Here is an 18,566-nt window from a genome sequence, read left to right as displayed (position 1 = left end):
GGATGGGTTTGAGGAGATCCAAGTTTCCCGATCTTGAGATAAGAAAGAAAGAAAGAAAGATTGAGACGTGAATGTTATCGTGTGAAATATAGACAAAGTGAGAGGTCTCTTCAGGGACTAGCGCAGCCTCGTCAATTCCGCTAACGATTATAGGAAAGACAGCCGGATCACAATCGCGCCAAGGGAGGCGCTAAAGGGTCGGAAATACAGTCGTGCCGAGCTGCCTGACAGAAGGCTGAGCGCAGATGACGTTCTGGACTAGCTTTTTGTGAAGGTCGACTGCAGAAGGAGAGCGACGACGACACTGACTGATATATAACGACATGACAGAGGCACAGCATCGACAGGACCAATCGACAGGGGCATGGCCGTGATATCTACATTTCACGGAGATTGAAGGACTCACAACTATGTTTGTTCCATCCCTCCGCCGTTGTGCGCCAGGGTTCTGGAGCAAGACGGGCCAGGAATTTCAAAGGGCGACCAAGTTTGGTGAGTGTCCAGCCACATGTTGTGCTCTTGATTGGTACTAATGGTGCCTCTCTGGCAATTCTGGGTGGTTTGTGGACCTCTACTAACCAGCTAAACTATCGGCAGCTCTCAACCTCGAAGGTCTACAACTACCAGTAGCGCCCTACCCAATATTCGACTTTGCAGATGCAGAGACGATAACTACACTGAAGGCGATGTCCGATCGGACGGTTGGTGGAATTTCAACAGCCCAGTTGATACAGCGGCCTGCAGATACTTCTTCGAACCCTCAGACACCAGCCCATATCTTATTCAAGGGAAACATCTCCACGAAACTGCCCGCAGATCGACCAGACATACAGAGAACAGGCTATGCAGCATGGCGGAACATAGATCGAGGAAGAACGCTTTTTGGTGAACTCTTTTGGGATGTCGACTCCTACATGTATCTTGCACTGAAAGTGAAAAGTGACGGAAGGAAATACTTTGTAAACATACAAACAGACTCCATTGTGGAGTCAGACATACATCAACATCGATTGTACACGAAATACCACAAGGGCGCAAATGGACCCAATGATCCAGGCCAATGGGAGACGGTGTGGATCAGATTGCATGAGTTCGTTCGGACAAATCACGGTGTTGTCACTGAGCCACAGTCAGAGATGCTACGGCAGAAGGTGAAGAGTTTTGGAATCGGACTTACTGATAGACAAGCTGGTCCGTTCGAATTAGGGATTGCTGCGATGTGGGCCACCAATCTGAACGAGCGTGGTCAGGTTGATGGCCGCACCGGCTGGGAAGATGGTGACCAGGGCAGTGCGCGATTGTGCGAAGTCACAGAAGAAAAGCTTGCTCAAAAGGCTGAAGAAAAGCGAAAGCTACCACAAGAGAGAAGGAGCTTTCGTGAACGGGTGCCACATTTCGGCAAGGTTGGCACTCGCGATTATTCTGGTGTACGATAACGAGTCCAAATTCCTGGCAAACACGCTGGAAGGGATTGTACAATGTTACAGCAGCAAGATACACAAAATGATTACGATTCTGGTTTCTCAACCTTTGATCCTACCGCAGGCTCTGTAGTGCATCTTCTAATGACTTGCCCGTGAGAATCTTGAACGCCTCTGCGTACTTCGAACGGGTACCATAGACTACATCTTCTGGCATCGAGACACCCTCCTTGCCCTTCAGCCCGTTCCTCGTCAACCAATCGCGCAGGAACTGTTTATCAAAACTATCCTGCCCTTGTCCGACCTTGTAGCTAGATTTTGACCAGAACCTCGAGCTATCAGGGGTGAGCACCTCGTCAACAAGGACGACTTCATCTGTCTCTTCGTCCAGGCCGAACTCAAACTTGGTGTCAGCGATGATGATACCCTTTTCTCTCGCGTAGTCCCTGGCGGTCTTGTAAATGCTGAGCGCCAGCTCTTCGATTCGCTTTGCGTATTTGTCTCCCACAATCTTCGCGGCTTCCTCGGTCGAGATATTTTCGTCGTGCTGGCCAAGCTCAGCTTTCGTACTCGGAGTGTACATGGGCTCTGGTAGCTCCTGTGACTCTTGCAGGCCCTCAGCAAGCTTCTTTCCGTTTACCTCACCCGTTTTCTGATACGATGACCATGCCGTGCCTGTGATGTACCCTCTGACGATTGCCTCGACAGGAAACACTTTCAACTTCCTTACGTGCATACTTCGTCCTTTGAGTTCAGCGGCCTTATCATTTGGCACGCTCGAAGGCAAGTCCAAAGATATGAAATGAGTCTTTAGATCTGGGAGCGCTCGCTGCAGATATTCAAACCAATGTGCTGTGATGAGAGTGAGAATGACCCCCTTGTCTGGAACACCCTGTTTGTCCCCGTTGGTGACTTTTGCCCCAGACATCAAGGAAAGCAGCTACTCACATTTTTCATGACCACATCGTAGGCAGATATACGATCTGAAGCAATGAAGAGTAAAGATTTTGAGTCAACATTGTACAATTCACGGACTTTGCCTGAAGCAACCAGTGGCAGGGCGTCCCCCAGATCCGACTGAACAAAGGCCATGGTGAATCGACCTCGAGGTTTCAAGCAATATGAATATATCTGACTATTTCAACCGGCGGGCAAGGAAATACAAGTCTGTATGACCAACTTAAATCTGAAAAAAACCTTATGCAAATCGTGCAAACTTTCTGAGGACGCAGATGCTGCCCAATCACGGGCGGTGGACTTCCCGACGCGACAGGACGACCCGCACGCCTTGGGTGTGTAGGGCGAGTCCCTATTTACATCACCACATTTGAATGCACCCTTCGCTCTTTAAGAATGCAAACAATCTAACACGAGTCGGTCGACTTTGAAGACTGGTGGCGATGAGCGGGAAGCTGTTTAACACCGAAGATTCTAGGATGATTCTTACACCATGAATCGATACTTGACCCCTGCCAAAATCACCCTGTTGGCATTAAGCCTCCTCTATGCGGAAGATCTAGTCCCAACCTCAGAAGCAAAGTCGGTGCTGGCCTTCATCCTTGCACAGATCCTGCCTACCGACAAATCTTCTGACCATGATTTTGAGCCTGCTATCCCCATAGCGGTTTTTGAATCTGCCTTGTCAGGTCACCCATCAGCGAGACCTGGAAGGTCGCTATACGATCTTTTGCTAAGGAAATTATGGGCTGTTGATTGCTCCGACGCGCTCGATGCGTTTATCACGAACCTACCACTACTCCTCACAAAACCCAGGGAGCAGATTCTACGGGAGCGAGAGACAGGAGAAGTCTCGGATCAAACCTATGGACGGATTCTTCGTACTTCACCACTGGGGGCCTTCATTCGCCGTTGCAATCTCGAGTATATGCGATTGCAGTTCCAGGATAGTATTGCTTTATGGCAAGACTTCATAGCATACCGGATTCCGAGCCGACAAGCGTACGAAAAGAAGAATCCTCCGGTGGGGAGGACCGCTATTGATACCAATTTCGAAGAGCTTCAAATCGATGGCTCGCACCCGCTTGCTCAGATCATGTACGGACGACTTACAGGCATTGCACAAGATAACGACCCTGCATACAGTGCCCACGACCTGGAGAAACTCATGGAGTTCCAGGTCTCCGAGCTGCAACGATATGGGGGGCGTCTACCCGGTGAGATGAAAGCCAGACTGGATCAAATGTCAAAGGCTGGTCAAGCCATCCCTACACTTGGACATTATTTGGGTTTTCTCGACTCGTGGCGTGCGGGAGACTACTTCTCGGCATTTGATAATCTTCATCGATATTTTGACTACACGATGCAAAGTCGAGAACGGACCTTTTACCAATATGCACTGCTTAATCTCGCCATCTTACAAGCAGATTTTGGCTGTCATGCTAAGGCGCTTCCTGCTATGCAAGAAGCAATAGCCACGGCTCGAGAGGCCAAGGACACCACGTGTCTGAATTTTTGCATGAGCTGGCTGTACCATTTTGGACGGGCCTTTCCTGCACATATGAAGACGATCCGCGAACGTGGTATTCTTGGAAGTGAGACGGAGGGTCTCGCTTTTCTCAAATCACGGGCAAGAGATGCAGAGATGTGGACTTTGCTAAGTACGTCTCTGCTCAGTGAAGCAAAGCTGGGACTTCAGCACGGTGAAAGTATCGCTACAGTGTTTGAGAATATTGCCAAAGCTTCACATCTTAATATCATCAAGTCGGCAGCAGGTATCACGGGACCAGCTCTCCTAATGAAAGGCGCCACGTACAGCAGAGTTGGCCTCAGCCATATGGCATGGATGTGCGGCCAGACCTTCTTACAATGCCACGTCAAAGATGCTTCGCTAGAAGATTTGCTCAAGTATAGTTGTCGAACGGCCGGCCTTCTTGTCCAGAGAGGACGGTACACAGAAGCGGATAAGTTATTGAATGATCTCCCACAGAATATTCACCGGGTACTCAAATTTCATAACTACTTGACTTTCTACACCGGAGTGCTCAAAGTACGCCGCTTGCTGCATCGAGGTGATCACAACGCGGCTGAACTCCTCCTCCACCGCCTCAAAGGCCAGGGTCCTCCGGATGTCGAAATTGGGTTTTCTTTATTGGTGCTGGAGATCGATCTGCTTCATCGTCGTGGCATTCTAGACAAAGCACTAGAATCCGTCGAAGCACTGGGGGAGAAGGCTTCTGCCGAGATAAATGATGTGGTGGTCCAGACCCGGCTGATAAATTTCAAGGTTCGCCTCCTGGCCGACAGTGATAACACCCTGAAAGGATTCTCGCTGGCCACGAAAGCTGCTCAGATCGCATATCGTGCTAGAATATTGCCATCGCTGTGGGAATCAATGGGGCTCCTTGCAAACATTCTCAACGCTCTGCGAGAATTCTCCGCCGCCGCCGAGTTGTTACACGCCATCATGCCGCAGGTGTTGGAGTGCCAAGATTGTGATCTTGCCGCTCACTCATATTCGATTCTCGCAGATGCCAACATGGGCCTTGCGGGGTTGGAGCAAGACCACTCGACGAAACAAAAGGAATTTATCAGTAAAGCCATGGAACATATTGATCAGGCTCGTGCAGAGTTCGGGCGCGTTGAAGATCTGAAGGGTCAGCTGGAAATGTTGAAGAAGAAGGCGACGATTATGCATTGGCGGGGTGACCTGGTGTTGGCGAATGACACTGCAAGCCAGTTCATTCAGCTGGAGAAACAGTACGCAGATATGCGTATTTGAAATAGCATTGCAAGAGCATATTCATGAGCGGTTTATGCAATCGGGTAATGAAAATATCAATTTGGCATTTGTGTCAACTTTCTCGCCCGTGTCTTCACCATCCCTCGGTCGCATATGTACATAGGAGACACACTCCCTTTTATGGGTTCTGCATAAAGAGGCCACTAATTGGTGGTTGACTCTAATGATTTATGTGGCCTTGTCCTTGTTGTGATAGTTGACCTTTTCGTTCCAGAAGAGGGTCTGCAAACAAGTCAGAACGTCGGAAAATCCAAACAACGCATCCAAGAGTTGTTTTGCCCTTACCTTATCACCATCTCCCCAGAAAAAGTTCTTTGATCGGATGTTCTGGTAAGGATATTCAACTCGCTCTTCCAGGGGAGGCAAATGTTCCCAGTGCTCCCAATGTTCATTCCACAAATTCCAAGCGTTGATGCTGCCGAGGATGAGGCAAGGGATGACTACACTGTTGGGTTGGTTAGGCTCTGCTCTTCATCTTCAATATAGGCGTGTGCTCGTACTAAATGGAGAGTCTGCGCCATAAATCTGAAGTTTAGGTTAGTCATGTTTTCCATCCCTTCCAAAATCCTAAACGGGCCACTCACCACTGGTGGCTGCAGCGTGGGCCTTCACAGCAGCTCTTTCCCGGTTGAACGCATTGTCTGCTGGACCGACCAACTTGGCTCCAGTGGGAGGCAGCTTCTCGGAGGTGCTCGCAAAGCGTCGCTGGAGGGTTGTTCGGAGGGAGGGTGCACGTAGCTGCTGGGCAAAGCGCAGTCCCACTCGTTGGAAGGACATGTTTGTTTATCGTTCTCAGGCAGAGTGGAGAGTGGGAGGGTTGGTTAAAGAGGAGGGATCGCGAGGTTTTGAAAGGTGATGTTGGAGGTTCAACGGGTTCGCAGGGGAGCTTCGGTCATGGGCTTGGCAACGAATAACCCAATGAAAAAGCTTGTAAAGGTATGGTAACCCAAGTGGTGTGAGCGGGGAGCTCTCGTAATTTTGTATCGGTTTTACACAGTTTTTGCTGCCAGATTCTGCCAGCTCGTCATCGCAATGACAATACGGCGTGACCGCACCTTCCCCAGTTTGGACCATTGAACGTGAGCTCTGCCGATGAGCTCCTTCAACCTCAATATTCTGAATCTTCGACGTCTCACAACCACCACTCACTCTCCACTCCTTATACACGGCAAATCCAGCTCTATCCCAGCTGGCTCTGGTCGGTCTGTGACTGTCTTGCAGTATTTCGAACCGTCCTCGCCACCATGTCCGCGACAATGTTTCGGACAACAGCCGCCCGCTCCCTTCCGCGATCGTTGACCATTACTCCCCGAACAGGCCTCTGCAAGAACGTCCTTTCAGCCTCGTTGAGAACCTCAGCTCGTCCAGTCAGAGCTTCCAGGCTACTGGCGCTCACGACCGTACAACCTACGCAAAAGGCTCTGGTCCGCTATGCTACGAACAACGCCTACGCCTATGACAAGAAGAAGGCAGAGGCAGAGTTGGGGAAGCAATTGATCCGTGCAGGCCATGAGGGTGTATCCACGGAATCATCGATCCACCCCGTTACTGGCGAAGTTGGCCTCAAGGAGGAAGAGCATGATGTGGATATGATGGCAGGGATTCGCAGCGATTTTGTTGGTCTCTACATTCAATGATTTGCTTTCACGGACTAACCATTGCATCTAGAACACCATTAAGGAAACTTTTACCCTCAGAGAAGTGCCCCGTGAAGCGCTCTATGTTGGTTTGGCAGGTGTCATTCCTTACCTGGCAACATCTCTTACCACGGTCTACCTGTCTTTTGATATTCAATACGCCGCCCACCACGGACAGGGATTCTTCTTGTCCGGCGAGGTTGCTGAACAACTTTTGCACATCATTGAACCCATCCAGCTTGGTTATGGTGCTTCGGTACGTCTCAATCATGCAAGTTGATTACACGTGGATACTGACTGGAGATAGATCATTTCCTTCCTTGGTGCCATCCATTGGGGTCTTGAATGGGCCAAATTTGGAGGCAACCAAGGCTACGGACGGTACTCTATGGGTATTGTCGCGACGGCGGTAGCATGGCCTACACTTCTTCTTCCTGCAGAAGTTGGTCTTATTGCCCAATTTCTTGCCTTCACCTTCTTGTACTACAATGATGCCAGAGCCGCCGCTCGAGGCTGGGCCCCATCATGGTACGGAACATACCGATTCGTACTGACTTTCATTGTCGGTGCTTCGATTGTTGCCTCGTTGATCGGACGTGGCCAAATTTCGGATTTGGTCACACGACCAACAGGTCCAACCGAGAGATTCCGAGCACTCCGAGCTAAGCAGTACGCAGAGCTTGAAGCTGAGCCTGAAGGCGAAGCTGAGGAGGAAGAGGAGGAAGAGTAGAGCAAATTGGAACGGGTGTTTTTTGTTTGTTTTGCAGCTCGGTTGAAGGACGCTGATTGCTTGCAGAAAGCCAAGTCAGTGCTGTACATATCAAATCAAGAAAAATCGAAATATTCCTTTGTACACTTGAGTATCGGGTTTTTTCGCTCCTCTGTCCAGCCTTGGAAGCCCTTCTGACCTAAAAACCCTAGGACCAACTCCTATTTTCTCCCCGATTTGTTGTCGAATGAAATTCAGCGTGGAAGGACTGTCTTGGCGCGGGTTGCAGCTCGGGAATTGTGAGCCCGAGCCACAGCAACTTGAACATTATTGAACACGGATTCCTCGGCGATCGAAACCCCCAGACGTCATTTTGGGTTTTGCGGAGTTGCATCATACGAAGAGGGGACGAGCACTGCATGGGAGCTTTTGCTCGGTTTCAATCTCAAATCCCATGTGCTTCATTTTACATCCTGCTAACTACCTACGCTGCTCGTAGTACTCGATCTTTTCCGATCTCTTCCCTCCAGATCCCCGTGCCCCGCATCTCAGCATCGCAAGGGCCGCTCCAGCATTTTCTTGAAGCGTTGGATTGTATATATTGTGCTGCGCTTTGCTTCCCACTCCCTCCCATGTGCTCGTGCCTGTGAAAGCGATCCGTTGCACCAGACCACGCTTCTTCCCATTTTAACAGTGGGTTCTTCCTTTTTTTTTCATGTTCGCCCGTCTCGCTCAGCAGCTGAAGCATCTCTCTAGCTCCTCCGAATCTGAACAGCCTTCTAAGATGGTAGGTGTATACTGGTTGCTCGATAAGAGCGAGCGGGACGTCTTTCGTTACTGACTCGTGCCCCAGGCCGGAAGCAAGACATTCATTGGGTCGATTGACAATGGAACGACCAGCTCTCGATTCCTCATTTTCGACGCGGCTGGGAACCCTGTCGCGCAGCATCAAATCGAATTTAAACAATACTATCCCCATTCCGGGTAAATAGATCCCCAAGACGAGGGCCCCATGCGGCGCAGTCAGTCACGTGCTACTTGTACTGACATCTATCCCCCAGCTGGCACGAGCACGACCCATTCGAGCTCGTCTCGTCGGTGTCGGAGTGCATAGACAAAGCGGTGGAGGAGTTCGAGACCCAGGGCCACTCCATCTCGGACATCCAAGCCGTGGGCATCACGAACCAGCGCGAGACGACCTGCGTCTGGGACACCAAGACGGGAGAGCCGCTGCACAATTCGATCGTGTGGACGGACACGCGCACATCCAGCATCGTGCACCAGCTCAAAGCACGCGACGGCGCCGACGAACTCCAGGACCTCTGTGGCCTGCCGCTCTCCACATACCCATCATGCACGAAACTGCTCTGGCTCATGAAAAACGTCGACAAGGTCAAGAAAGCGTACGAGGCCGGGACGCTCGCGTTCGGCACCGTCGACAGCTGGCTGGTGTACAAGCTGAACGGGGGTCCGGAGGCCAATGTCTTCGTCACGGACCCTACCAACGCCTCGCGCACCATGTTCATGAACATCCACAAGCTCGAGTACGACGACAAGCTGATTTCCTTCTTCGAGCTGGACGTCAAATCCCCCAAACTCAACCTTCCCAAAATCGTTCCGTCGAGCCACGCCTCCGCATACGGCACACTTGCGAGCACGAAACTCAAAGGCGTGAAGATCGCCGGCTGCCTTGGCGACCAGTCTGCCGCGCTGGTGGGCCAATGCGGCTTTACGCCTGGCCGCGCGAAAAACACCTACGGCACGGGCTGCTTCCTGCTGTACAACGTGGGCGAGAAACCGGTTATTTCGAAGCACGGCCTGCTGGCGACAGTCGCGTTCGACTTCTCGCCGCAGGGGATCAAGCCGGTTTACGCGCTCGAAGGGTCGATCGCTGTCGCCGGGTCGAGCGTGAAATTCCTGATGAACAACCTGGGCTTCTTCCGGGACTCGGCGAAGGTGAGCGAGCTGGCGCGCACGGTGGACGACAACGGCGGCGTGGTTTTCGTTACCGCGTTCAGCGGCCTGTTCGCCCCGTACTGGTATGACGACGTCAAGGGCACTCTTTGGGGTGTCACCGCGTACACCGAAAAGGGCCACATCGCGCGTGCGACCCTCGAGGCAACCTGCTTCCAAACAAAGGCCATCCTCGACGCGATGGAGAAGGACGCCGGCGTCAAGCTCGAGGAATTAGCCGTCGATGGCGGAATGAGTAACAGCGATTTGTGCATGCAGGTTCGTCCCCCCCCCCCCCTCCCGTCACACTTCTCTCTACGCTAGAACTAACAAGAGCAAACAGACACAGTCCGACCTGATCCAGATCCCCGTCGACCGCCCGAAGATGCGGGAGACGACGGCGCTGGGCGCGGCGATCGCGGCTGGGTTCGCGGTCAGCGTGTGGAAGTCGTTCGACGAGCTCAAGGAGATCAACTCCGAGGGCCGGTTCTTCTTCAAGCCGAAAATCAGCAAGAAGGCGAGTGACAGGATGTACCGGAAGTGGACCAAGGCCGTCGAGATGAGTCGTGGCTGGACGGATGAGGATGATGAGGACAGTGATGACGAGGAGAAGGGTGAGAAGTTGGAGCAAACTGTTACACCCGGTCAGTAGTAAGCGGTGGAAAGCGGATTTCGGGAGAAATGGGCCTCTTAGTTGAGCAGCAGAAAGGTGGCCGAAGTGGCGGGGTTTTTGGTAAAAGGAGATTTCTTTATTTCCCCTTTTCTATTCTTGAATTGTCAAGAAGAGGTTGTGCTGGATTCATGAGTGCTCCGAAGGCACGATGATATAAAGTACCAACTGATGGTCCTGGACGAAGCACTGAGATGTTCCCATCACAACAAATGCCCATTACTTGGTTTCTCTTCTTTCGCTTCGTATGCCTCAATTCTCGCCTCCCATTCTTTTCTCAGCGTCTCCATTTGCTTCCAGGCGATCGCACCAGTGGAGACAAATTCCTCTAAATCTTCGGTTGTTGCGTCCTTCGCGCCATACTTTCGTCCGACCTGTCCAGCCCACCATGTATCTTTGAATGGTTTTCCAGTCCCGTTGATTCCCCAGCCTTGAACTTCCGATGGCTTGACTGAAGTTCTCCCCCACCGTGCGGTTGAAGAGCCCCATTTGACCTGACCTCTACTGCTGCCGGCATATTCAATCTCCTTGGATTTAATCTCGGCCGGCATTGCCAGCGCCAGCCATGAGAGAGCGAGAGCACCTTTATAAATCGACACATTTGCCCAAACAGACCCGCACCACCGTGCTAGGTAAACCCCCAAGGTGTAAAAAGGCATCAGGATGGCGTAGATATCGACGATTGTAGTAGCACAGATCCCTGGATGTCCAAGATGGAAGACCGGTGCGCAAAGGTCAGGCCGCACGCTTCCTGCACGTGTGGACGCAGAGCTGGTGGTGTAATCCTTGACCGAATCTGCAGTGCTCGGCTGGCCATCCGCTGTGAGCGCCAGATTGTCTGTTAAACGCTTTGAATGCTCGTAGGCTGCGTCAGTCCTCAAGCCTTGATGGTCTTCTGGATTGTAATTATGTATGGATGGTTCGATGGACGAGGTCCAGATGATTTTGCCGGGAGAATCTGAGGTGCATGCGCGCAGCAAAGGCATCAGCCAATGGACGAGCATGTAATGTCCAAAGACATTGGCGCAGAAGACTTGCCCAAGAACCGGTTCTTCAGACCCTAGTGACTTGTCCTGCGGGAATTGTGGCTCTGTAATGAGTCCCACCGCTCCCAGCTTGAACTTTGGCCATGTTGTCGCTTGTCTTATCTCCGTCAATATCGTCCACACCGCTAGCGGCCAGTTCAACCCAGTCCAGCCTCCGATACCAGCATTTAGGACGATCGCATTAATCTGAGGAAGGTCCGATTCGACAAGTTTGCGACCAAGAGCACGGACAGATAGGAGATTGCACAGGTCAACGTTCTCAGGTTGGAAGTAGACCCGACGGGTTGACTCTGTGCAACTTCCGTGCTTAGCCAGATGCTGTTCGAGCGTTGCAAGAGTATCAGAGGCTTTTCGATTGCTTCTCGTCGTGTATATGATAGTCAATTTCTGGTCAGGGTTCGCTCGGGCAAGGAACTCGTCAGTGAGACTGCAGCAGATGCCCAGGCCCAGGCCACTAGAACAAGGAGTCGCAATCAGAAGGCGGTCATGGAGAATCGCAAAGACATGGACCTACCTGTTGGCGCCTGTGACCAGGACATACTGGTGCGAGGAAGTCATGGCAGTGAAGCTCACCCCGAGCCTCCCGGATGTTTTGTTACATGCTGAGTCCTGGTCGACACTTTGGTGAGGCACTTGCCTTATTGAATGAATTTCTGTGGCGCGTGTCGGATAGTTCATTTCCCCCAAACTTACGACCTACGGGTTGGTGTGCCAATCGGAGCGGATTTTTATTGCCCCGGCTGCGACTAGCGAGCCAGCCTTTCATACAATGTTCATGGTATTCTGTGATTCTCCAATAGAAATGGTTTATGCAAGTAAATTAATTTTCAGTTCTTCTATCTCGTAGTATTTCGCTAACCAGTTTGGCACAAACTTCGCTCTTGGCATCCTTCAGCCTCGGCGCTATCCTACAATCGACAATATTCTAATGGGTTATGGTCCATGACAAATGACACTCAGGATGGCCTACCAATATGTTGCCCTTCCTGTTGTGACTTCAAACAAAGATCTCTAAGATCAAGCTGTATTGCGGCCCCGAGCTCACACTTTCTCCATGCCGATCTTCTCATCCCCGTCATCCGCAAAAGCATATCTGCTATGCTTTCTAATCGCCGCGCCCTTGAAGTAAAATACGAATGGGATCAAACAGCAAGCAAGGGCAATAAATGCCAAAAGCGAACTTGCCCATTGATAACCGAGACGATCATACATCTGCTCTGTAAAGAGAACGACGCTCGCGCCCCAAAAGCTTCTGATGCAAGTCTTGGCCGCAAGTGCACTAGCAGCTTGATGCTGGTATGTGTCAACGAGATAGTTGTTGGCTGAATTGTACAGGAAGATGAATCCGAACCCAACAGGCCATCCACCCATCATCGGTCCCCAATACGAAAGCTCGGGATATGAGGTCCAGGCGAAGATAAATAGTCCTATGGGGATGAGCCAACACGAGAACATCATTGGGATGAGACGCGCTTCTGCTGCCGGTTTGCTGGAGGACGCGTGTTCGCAGAGGCTGAGGTAGTGCTTGTTGATGAGTGGAGAAAGAGCTGCAGACATGAGTACTCCAAGGGCCAACGGGATGAACATGAGCCCAGTGCTGCCTTCGGACCAGCCTTTCCCGTTGACGTAAACGATTGGGTAGGCGACGAAGAACATGTACAACAGTCCATATAGGACACTCATGTACAGTGAGATGAAAAGAACAATGGGCTCCAAGAAGAGAAGTTGCAAAGGTCGAATAAGGATGATGCGCAGCCGTTCGCCGAATGGCCGAGTGTCGAGGTCCTTCTCAGTCACGTACTTCGACTCGCCTGTCTCTCTACGCAGTTGCTTGGCACGTCGGTCCAAGAGGGCTGGTGCATACGTTTCCGGGATGGTAAAAGTGAGAAGCAGCCAACAGATCCCGGACAGGATCAATTGGATCCAGTACAACCACCTCCATCCACTAGCCATTCCAAGGTAACCTCCAGCGAGGGGCCCAATGGCGGGACCAATGAAGGGTGCTGCTGAGAAAACAGCCATAGGCACTCCCCTCTCCTCATTTTTCCAGAGGTCTGCCAGTGTACCTCCGACGAGTGTCATAGGAGCCGAGAAGGCGATCCCATCAATTAATCTGCAAACTAGGAGAGTACCGATGTTCTGTGCGACTGCGCAAGGGATTTCGAAAATGACGGCCAGGGCAATGGTGATGATGTACACCGGTTTGCGGCCGTACATCTCTGAAAGCGGTGCGAAGGCGAGAGGTCCAACACCAAATCCGATAACAAACATGGTGATTGTCAACAGTGAGACCTCCATCGAGACATGAAAGGTCTCCGAGACGCCCTCAAGATCAGCTGTGATAACAGCACTGTTGAAGGCAACAACGAAGCAGGTAAAGGCTACGACCATGGTGCACCACCATTCTTATAAGAGATTAGTATCCGACTTCGGAATTGAGGTGAGGAGTGAGGTGTAACATACTGTAAGGCTTTGACCAGTTTTTTGGATTTTCAGGGTCATTGATTTTGAACGTAACCAGCTCGTGCTCCTCCGGCTTACCACTGACTCTTGAGATTGTTCGTTTCGGTATGATACCTGTGGCTGTTTCTTCCGTGTACTCTGCCATGTCGGCTTCTTCTCTCAACATGTCATAAGGCAGGTCCAGAACATCTGCAGCGTCTTGTGTCGGCCGTGTCTCATATCGTTCTAAGGTCCGGCGAGTAGAGGCACGGCTGAGGCGGGTATTTTGTCTTTGGAGATTGGTTACACGGGGATGGCTTTCGGCCATCTCATCGTGTGAGGATTCCGACATTGTAGCTAATCTGGGGAGCAATAGTCTCAATATTCTTGGAATGGAAGTATGTCGAGTTGAACTTCACCCAAGAGAGGTGTATATTCTCTGTACCAATTCAGAGAGAAACACGTATGCAACTGTAACCGAAATGATAATACAGTCGATACTATGTGCGATGTTAGCATGACACCGTGCTCCCACTGGGGCATAACGCGAGTTTTATAGCCCTCCTATTCATGAGGCCGGACTTCTCGAGCCTCGAGACAAAACAAATGAAGTATCTTATCAATGGATCCATAAACGAGTGCCACAGCACATGCCAATGAAAACGCATTGTCCCTATCCAATTGAGGCAATTAAGCCCCCTCTTTAGAGTACCTACATGTGCTCGGAGAGCGAAGCGCGACCTCCCATGTGGAACTTGAAGGCCCTGAGTGGAGGACTGCCTCAGGGGATAGCTGCTCGTGGTAGCCTCACACCAATGACAAGAATTGCTGACTTTAAGCATAAATGAACGAAGGGAAGACGGCAGACATTTGTACAGAGTAGAAGCCGTTGCAGCCGGCGACCTTTCCGTTGGTCAACTTTGTCGTTTGGTAAAGAGAAAAATCCTGTTGTGGCCGAAGGAAAGCCGGCAAGGCTGAGAAGATGGGAATTTTGGATGTACGAGTACGAGATTTTGTCTTGGCATGAGACTCGAGCTTCCGAGCTTTCGCCGGGCGTTGTAGTTGATCGTACTCACTGGACGCAATACCTCCTTGTACCTGGGACAGAGGATAAGACCACAACAGCTTATATCTACGATCTCGTGTGTCTCAGAGAGAAGAATAAACGTGGCAATAAATTCACATGGAGCTATTTCGGACCACTGCCTCACTTGATCCGCCCTATTTCTGCTTTTCACAACAAGTGGGTAGCCGACTCCTCGTATGGGTTCAGAGTCGAGTGCCTTGGACAGGGCATCCTATGGAAGTAAGGGGCACCAATACATTATGATCAACTTACGCGATGATGCTTTTAGTAAAGATTGCTCCGACCTAGATACACACTCTTTCTCCCAGGGATCTCTGATAAGAGCTATGATGTCTCTTCGTATTCCCCCAAGTTCTGAATGTACTTATCATGTATCATCCCTGAACTGACGTCATACCACGCCGCCCTCAGCCCCCCAGCCACGGAAGAGGCGGAAAAGCTTCAGGGCTGCATTTCTGCTCAAGTCCGCAGCATGGCTCGAGGAATTGGGGACATGCACCCATGCAGAAAGGTTAAAAATTTGCGAACCAACTGCCCCCGCGAACCAAGGTTCGCCTATGAGATCATGTCTGGAACAGATCCGGCCCTGCCCGTTCAGCGGCTTCGGGTGACGAGTGACGCTGCGCCATATGATGACTAAGTTTGTGAAGGGGCTCAGCTGAGCGATCCCATTGCGCAGCAGGTGAGTAGAAAACAGGTATGATGGCCGGCTTTTGCAGGCGGCTGCTTCTATGTTCGTTCACCCCCCCAAACACTCACGAAGAGAATTCAATCGCAGCTGATCATCTAGATGTCGTACAATCCCAATTCCTATCCTCCTCCACCTGGTGGAGGAGGATATCCGCCACCTCCGCGACAGGAGTATCAACAGTCTGCTTATGCCAACCAGGGTTATGGCTCTCCACAGGTGAGGCGCTTCGTTTCGTGTGGCAACGAAGTTCCACAAGCTCACACTATGTTCAAAGGGTTCCTACAGTGAATATCGACCGCCTAGCGAAGATCAATATCGAACTTCACCCCGCACCTCTGGGATGCAAGTAGGACAGTATAGTGGTGAATACCATAGCGGAAGACGAAACTCCGGCCCATATGCTGCATCACAATACCGCGACAATGACGGCGGATATTACGCTTCTCCCTCGCAGGCTGCTTCATACTATGACCGCCCCAGCTCAAGGGGCTCAAGAGGATCGAGGCGCGAGAGAGCGCGATCGCGATCGCGATCGGGATCGAGACCGAGAGAACGTGGAGAGAAAAAGGGGCACGAAGCAGAGAAAAAGGTCGGGGCGACACTTCTTGGAGGTGCAGTGGGTGGATGTAAGTTCCTTTTCCTTTGCGCCCTTTGTGCATGCCTCTTCGAACAATCCTTGACTGATACTTTGGCAGGGGCTGGACATGAGTTCGGACACAGTAACAGCCTCGTGACAATGGCATCTGCCCTTGCAGGTGCATATGCCGGTCACAAGCTTGAAGCCAAGCATGAAAAAAAGAAGAGGGAGCGCAGAGAAAGTGGCGGTCGAGGATTTGACGACGGCTCCGATGAAAGACGACCCAGTCGGAGTCGGAGTCGGTCTGTTAGACGCTCACTCAGTCGGTCTCTAAGGCGCTCACTCAGTCGCCGAAGGAGCAGGAGCAGAAGCAGCAGCGACAGTGAAAGCGACAGCAGCAGACGAAGGCATCGCCATCGCCATTGAGCAGGATCTACATGACGTTATGAAATATGATGTGGCGCACGTGATTGTTGAATGACTATTGAGTTCGGTAACGATGGCTTTATAGGATATCTGTTTCTTTTCTTGCTATGACCTTGATAAGCGGCCTATTAACGAATATTAAATTTTAAGCTCTAAGTACTTGTTCCTCTCCGTCGGACCTAAGGTGCCAGACTGACCGGAGCGCCACTCCAGGGTAAGAAGATGTGAGTACCGTGCAGATGTGAAACGAGGTGTGGCAGGTCGTCTGGCCAAAGCCATGTCGCAATGAAGTATGTCTTGCATTTCCTCGTGCGCAAACTTGGCAAGAAGAATGGGGAACCCCATCCTGGCCAAAGGCCTCTTCCCCAGCTACAGAAATCGAACAAATGGATATCAAACGCTACACCCGGAACTCGGGCTGGCTGGAACAGTCCAGGGTATCTACCATCCGTCCAGCTCTCACCGAAGCCATTGAGTCCACTCAGGAAGGGGTATCGACTGGTACCTGGGCTTCAGTCAAATATCTCCGTCATTGGTGTGAAAAGGACTCGTACGTGCGGATATGCTCGCCGAAATTTCAAAAAAAGTTTGGACGTTCTAGAAGAACAGTTCAGCCTTCTTTTTCTCTCCGTCGGCCTGCCGAAAAGCTGCCGAGATCGCCAAGACCTGTGCGGGTATCTTGGCCAATCATGACCGGCTGATTGTCCACAACAAATCCCTGACAGGCCCATTCTGCCCCCAGCAAATTCAAAAATTTGGGAGCGAAGGTTGAGGCCACGAAACCCAGACAATCTGGCCAGCTGGGATTCGTCTGGATAGGTGTGAGTCATGCTGCCGGGCTATAGTATACTCTATCAACATCGAGGACCTGGGAAAGTTGCTGTGCCATGTCTGTGACTGTTGAAGTTGTGGTGAAAGCAACCGGTACAGTCATTCAAAGGTACCTCAGCAACACTTTTTTGCTTATCAGTGGAATGCCCTAATCGCGTATCGATAGGCTTAGCGACCACCAAAGTGGCGCAGGATGTTTAAATTTCCCCCAGGCGGGCTGACTGAATCCCCATGGGCCACGGGTCATTTCAGTTTTGAATGTCAAGGATGACATTTCGAAACAAGGGGAAATGATGACTCTGGGCAGCGGCTACTACCAGAGAACCTGACAGGTGCCCTGCAACCTGGACACCGCCAATGGCTCTGCGGAGGAATTAGGGCGAAGTGGTGGCTGATTGATTACACATGCAGTGAATTCACGGCAGAGGCGGCCACTTACACGCTGCAACCGCTGTAGACTTCAGATCTGACGTGGTAGGTGCAGGATGGAACGTCTGACGACCTGGCGCGGAAAGGGGAACAGCATGTACAGAGCAGAGGCACCAAGACCTGTAGGCTGGTACCCAGGAGCAGGTCCTATTAGTTCGTATGTGACGCCCCCTTGCAATGGTGTTACAATGATGTGGGATGTTTTGGATGGATAAGCCACCCAGGAGGACCTATGAAGTCAAGCTGAGTGGCGACAAAAATAGCAGCTCATGCCTCCTTGACGATGAGATCGAGAGAGGGACACAGCGAGACAGCGAGACAGACCGAGAGTGCCTCTTGAAGCCCGAGGCCTCCTATTGTTTCCACAGGCTTCTTGGTCCTCTACTCCGTACCATTCAGCCATGTCCAGCCGAATGATTGACGGATCGACAAGCACGGGCGAAATGTCCGGCTAGATGGGGGGTTTGGAAAGGTTCAATCAAGGTTGCAATAAGTATCATGCCCGTTATGATAGGGATGGGACGATGGGGATGCTGTGGTCCAAGGGGCCCAAGGGGTCCCTTACGGGTGTCGGAGAAGGCGGTCTGCCCTCCTAACCAGCGACGAGGGGACGGCGATTCGGGTGCTGTGAAGTTAGTCAACTTTAGGTCCTCACCCGAACATCACCTAGATTCACTAACTCGCTGCCTTTCCGTCCACCTGCTAAATTTTTTTTCCCAAGACCAGAACCTGGGAAAAAAAATCAATAAAACCGCCGCCGACCCTCTCGCTCCCTCTAGTCTTTTTTCTTCTCTCTTCTACACCACCCCTCTCCCGCTGACATATCCTCTCTACTCTTGCATTACTCTACACTCAGTAGAGTCTTTGCTTCTTTCCCCTTTTCTTGG

The 18,566-nt window shown here is 51.3% G+C and overlaps 9 protein-coding genes across 9 annotated transcripts; 5 read left to right on the top strand and 4 right to left on the bottom strand.

Moving 5' to 3' along the window:
• Positions 1-410: 410 nt before the first annotated feature.
• On the top strand, positions 411-1,436 carry A1O9_05578 (uncharacterized protein; the record flags this gene model as incomplete). The annotated part of the gene is made up of 2 exons (XM_013404796.1): positions 411-492; positions 598-1,436. 2 exons carry the CDS (start codon positions 411-413, stop codon positions 1,434-1,436), a joined length of 921 nt encoding a protein of 306 aa, XP_013260250.1.
• Positions 1,437-1,536: 100 nt separating this feature from the next.
• On the bottom strand, positions 1,537-2,513 carry A1O9_05577 (phosphoribosylaminoimidazole-succinocarboxamide synthase; the record flags this gene model as incomplete). The annotated part of the gene is made up of 2 exons (XM_013404795.1): positions 1,537-2,313; positions 2,370-2,513. 2 exons carry the CDS (start codon positions 2,511-2,513, stop codon positions 1,537-1,539), a joined length of 921 nt encoding a protein of 306 aa, XP_013260249.1.
• A 358-nt stretch (positions 2,514-2,871) lies between these two features.
• On the top strand, positions 2,872-5,160 carry A1O9_05576 (uncharacterized protein; the record flags this gene model as incomplete). Its single annotated transcript, XM_013404794.1, has 1 exon — positions 2,872-5,160. The coding sequence occupies one exon, from the start codon at positions 2,872-2,874 to the stop codon at positions 5,158-5,160; it is 2,289 nt and encodes a 762-aa protein (XP_013260248.1).
• Positions 5,161-5,349: 189 nt separating this feature from the next.
• A1O9_05575 (cytochrome c oxidase subunit 6a) lies at positions 5,350-5,958 on the bottom strand (the record flags this gene model as incomplete). Its single annotated transcript, XM_013404793.1, has 4 exons — positions 5,350-5,403; positions 5,467-5,626; positions 5,682-5,706; positions 5,766-5,958. The coding sequence occupies 4 exons, from the start codon at positions 5,956-5,958 to the stop codon at positions 5,350-5,352; spliced, it is 432 nt and encodes a 143-aa protein (XP_013260247.1).
• Positions 5,959-6,437: 479 nt separating this feature from the next.
• A1O9_05574 (uncharacterized protein) lies at positions 6,438-7,548 on the top strand (the record flags this gene model as incomplete). Its single annotated transcript, XM_013404792.1, has 3 exons — positions 6,438-6,797; positions 6,850-7,074; positions 7,126-7,548. 3 exons carry the CDS (start codon positions 6,438-6,440, stop codon positions 7,546-7,548), a joined length of 1,008 nt encoding a protein of 335 aa, XP_013260246.1.
• Positions 7,549-8,311: 763 nt separating this feature from the next.
• On the top strand, positions 8,312-10,132 carry A1O9_05573 (glycerol kinase; the record flags this gene model as incomplete). Its single annotated transcript, XM_013404791.1, has 4 exons — positions 8,312-8,314; positions 8,381-8,511; positions 8,589-9,759; positions 9,824-10,132. The coding sequence occupies 4 exons, from the start codon at positions 8,312-8,314 to the stop codon at positions 10,130-10,132; spliced, it is 1,614 nt and encodes a 537-aa protein (XP_013260245.1).
• Positions 10,133-10,353: 221 nt separating this feature from the next.
• On the bottom strand, positions 10,354-11,754 carry A1O9_05572 (uncharacterized protein; the record flags this gene model as incomplete). Its single annotated transcript, XM_013404790.1, has 2 exons — positions 10,354-11,650; positions 11,711-11,754. 2 exons carry the CDS (start codon positions 11,752-11,754, stop codon positions 10,354-10,356), a joined length of 1,341 nt encoding a protein of 446 aa, XP_013260244.1.
• A 483-nt stretch (positions 11,755-12,237) lies between these two features.
• A1O9_05571 (uncharacterized protein) lies at positions 12,238-13,990 on the bottom strand (the record flags this gene model as incomplete). The annotated part of the gene is made up of 2 exons (XM_013404789.1): positions 12,238-13,601; positions 13,660-13,990. 2 exons carry the CDS (start codon positions 13,988-13,990, stop codon positions 12,238-12,240), a joined length of 1,695 nt encoding a protein of 564 aa, XP_013260243.1.
• A 1,525-nt stretch (positions 13,991-15,515) lies between these two features.
• A1O9_05570 (uncharacterized protein) lies at positions 15,516-16,474 on the top strand (the record flags this gene model as incomplete). The annotated part of the gene is made up of 4 exons (XM_013404788.1): positions 15,516-15,632; positions 15,691-16,042; positions 16,112-16,291; positions 16,341-16,474. The coding sequence occupies 4 exons, from the start codon at positions 15,516-15,518 to the stop codon at positions 16,472-16,474; spliced, it is 783 nt and encodes a 260-aa protein (XP_013260242.1).
• Between the last annotated feature and the right edge of the window lie 2,092 nt (positions 16,475-18,566).

This window comes from Exophiala aquamarina, assembly GCF_000709125.1.
Source record: "Exophiala aquamarina CBS 119918 chromosome Unknown aczIA-supercont1.4, whole genome shotgun sequence".
Lineage (NCBI taxonomy): Eukaryota > Fungi > Ascomycota > Eurotiomycetes > Chaetothyriales > Herpotrichiellaceae > Exophiala > Exophiala aquamarina.
Note: the sequence above shows the minus strand (reverse complement) of the source record. Positions and strands in the feature narration are given on the sequence as shown.